This window comes from Malurus melanocephalus, unplaced genomic scaffold (assembly GCF_030028575.1).
Source record: "Malurus melanocephalus ecotype Western Australia unplaced genomic scaffold, MMel_1.1 scaffold_1186, whole genome shotgun sequence".
In the NCBI taxonomy this organism is placed as follows: Eukaryota; Metazoa; Chordata; class Aves; order Passeriformes; family Maluridae; genus Malurus; species Malurus melanocephalus.
This window is the reverse complement of record NW_026624418.1, coordinates 13719-14974: the sequence shown is the minus strand read 5'-3', so window position 1 is coordinate 14974 and position 1256 is coordinate 13719. Positions and strand designations below refer to the sequence as shown.

Genomic DNA, 1256 nt, shown 5'->3' with positions numbered 1-1256 from the left:
GGGATTTTTTAAGGAGATTTTTTATGGATTTTTAGGGGTTTTTTGGGATTTTTTAGGGGTTTTTTTGAGGTCAGATGCAGGGGGTGCGGCCACAGCTCGGCTCCTGTGAGAGGAGGAAACCCCCAGACCCATTTTAGGGGGATTTTGGGATTTTTTAAGGAGATTTTTTATGGATTTTTAGGGGTTTTCTGGGATTTTTTAGGGGTTTTTTTGAGGTCAGATGCAGGGGGCGCGGCCACAGCTCGGCTCCTGCAAAGGGAGGGAACCCCCAGACCCATTTTAGGGGAATTTTGGGATTTTTAGGGGTTTTTTGAGTTTTTTATTTAGGGGATTTTTAGGGGATGGTTTGGGGGGTTTTATCATTTTTTCGCCTTTTTTTGGGTTTTTTTTTGAGGCCAAATGCAGCGGGGTGCGGCCACAGCTCGGCTCCTGGGGAGGGGAGGGGGGCACGAAACCCCCAGACCCATTTTGGGTGTTTTTGGGGTGTTTTTTTGGGGTGTTTCACCCACCGGCCGGTCGGGGTCGGCGCCGGCGCGGAGCAGGAGCTGCACCAGTTCGGGGTCCCGGCGCAGAACGGCCACGTGGAGGGGGGTGTACCCTGGTGGGGGAGGGGAACGGGGGCCGGGAGGGTCCCCAAAATTCTGCCTGACTATGAGGACCCTCCGCCCCAAACCGTGTTTCCCCCACAAAACGTATCGCTTCCAAACCTATGTGACACCCCGGGATTGTGTGTCCACCTCTTAACTGTGTCCCCACCCCAAAATCACATCCCCCCCTCGAAAAACTGTGACCCACTCAAAACCACGATACCCCCAAAACTGTCCCCCCAATGGATGCTACCCCCCAAAACAACCGTGATACCCCAAACCATTTCCCCCCACCAAACCGTGTTGCCCCTGTGCCCCACCGTCGTAGTTGACGCTCTCCAGCTGCGCCTGCCGCTCCTCCTCCTCCTTCCGGGAATCCTGGCGGGCGTCCCGGGGCTCGCGAGGCTCTCCCAGCAGGGCATGGGCGCAGGCAGGGTGGCCCTCGCGACAGGCGAGATGCAGGGGGGTATGACCACCCCGTTCCCGCACGGCCACGCCCGCACCCGCTGCCCGCAGACGCCGCACGGCCCCAGCCAGCCCCAGCACCACGGCGACGTGCAGCGCGGTCTGGAAGGGGTGAGATCGGGGTTAAATCCCTCCGAAATCACCATAAAATACCACCATAAGATCTCAGCCCGAGCGCGATGTCTAGGGTGCTCTGAGGAGTGC

At 57.9% G+C, this 1256-nt stretch overlaps 1 protein-coding gene across 1 annotated transcript in view; it reads right to left on the bottom strand.

Annotated features, from left to right (window-relative positions):
* Nucleotides 1-216: 216 nt before the first annotated feature.
* LOC130586520 (NF-kappa-B inhibitor beta-like) overlaps nucleotides 217-1256 on the bottom strand; it is a 4328-nt gene continuing 3288 nt past the window's right edge. The window contains exons 3-6 of the mRNA XM_057387334.1: nucleotides 908-1157; nucleotides 510-598; nucleotides 379-429; nucleotides 217-249 (exon numbers count right to left, since the gene is read on the bottom strand). Of these exons, the coding sequence (XP_057243317.1) occupies nucleotides 217-249; nucleotides 379-429; nucleotides 510-598; nucleotides 908-1157 (423 nt within the window). The remainder of the gene's footprint in view (nucleotides 250-378; nucleotides 430-509; nucleotides 599-907; nucleotides 1158-1256) is intronic.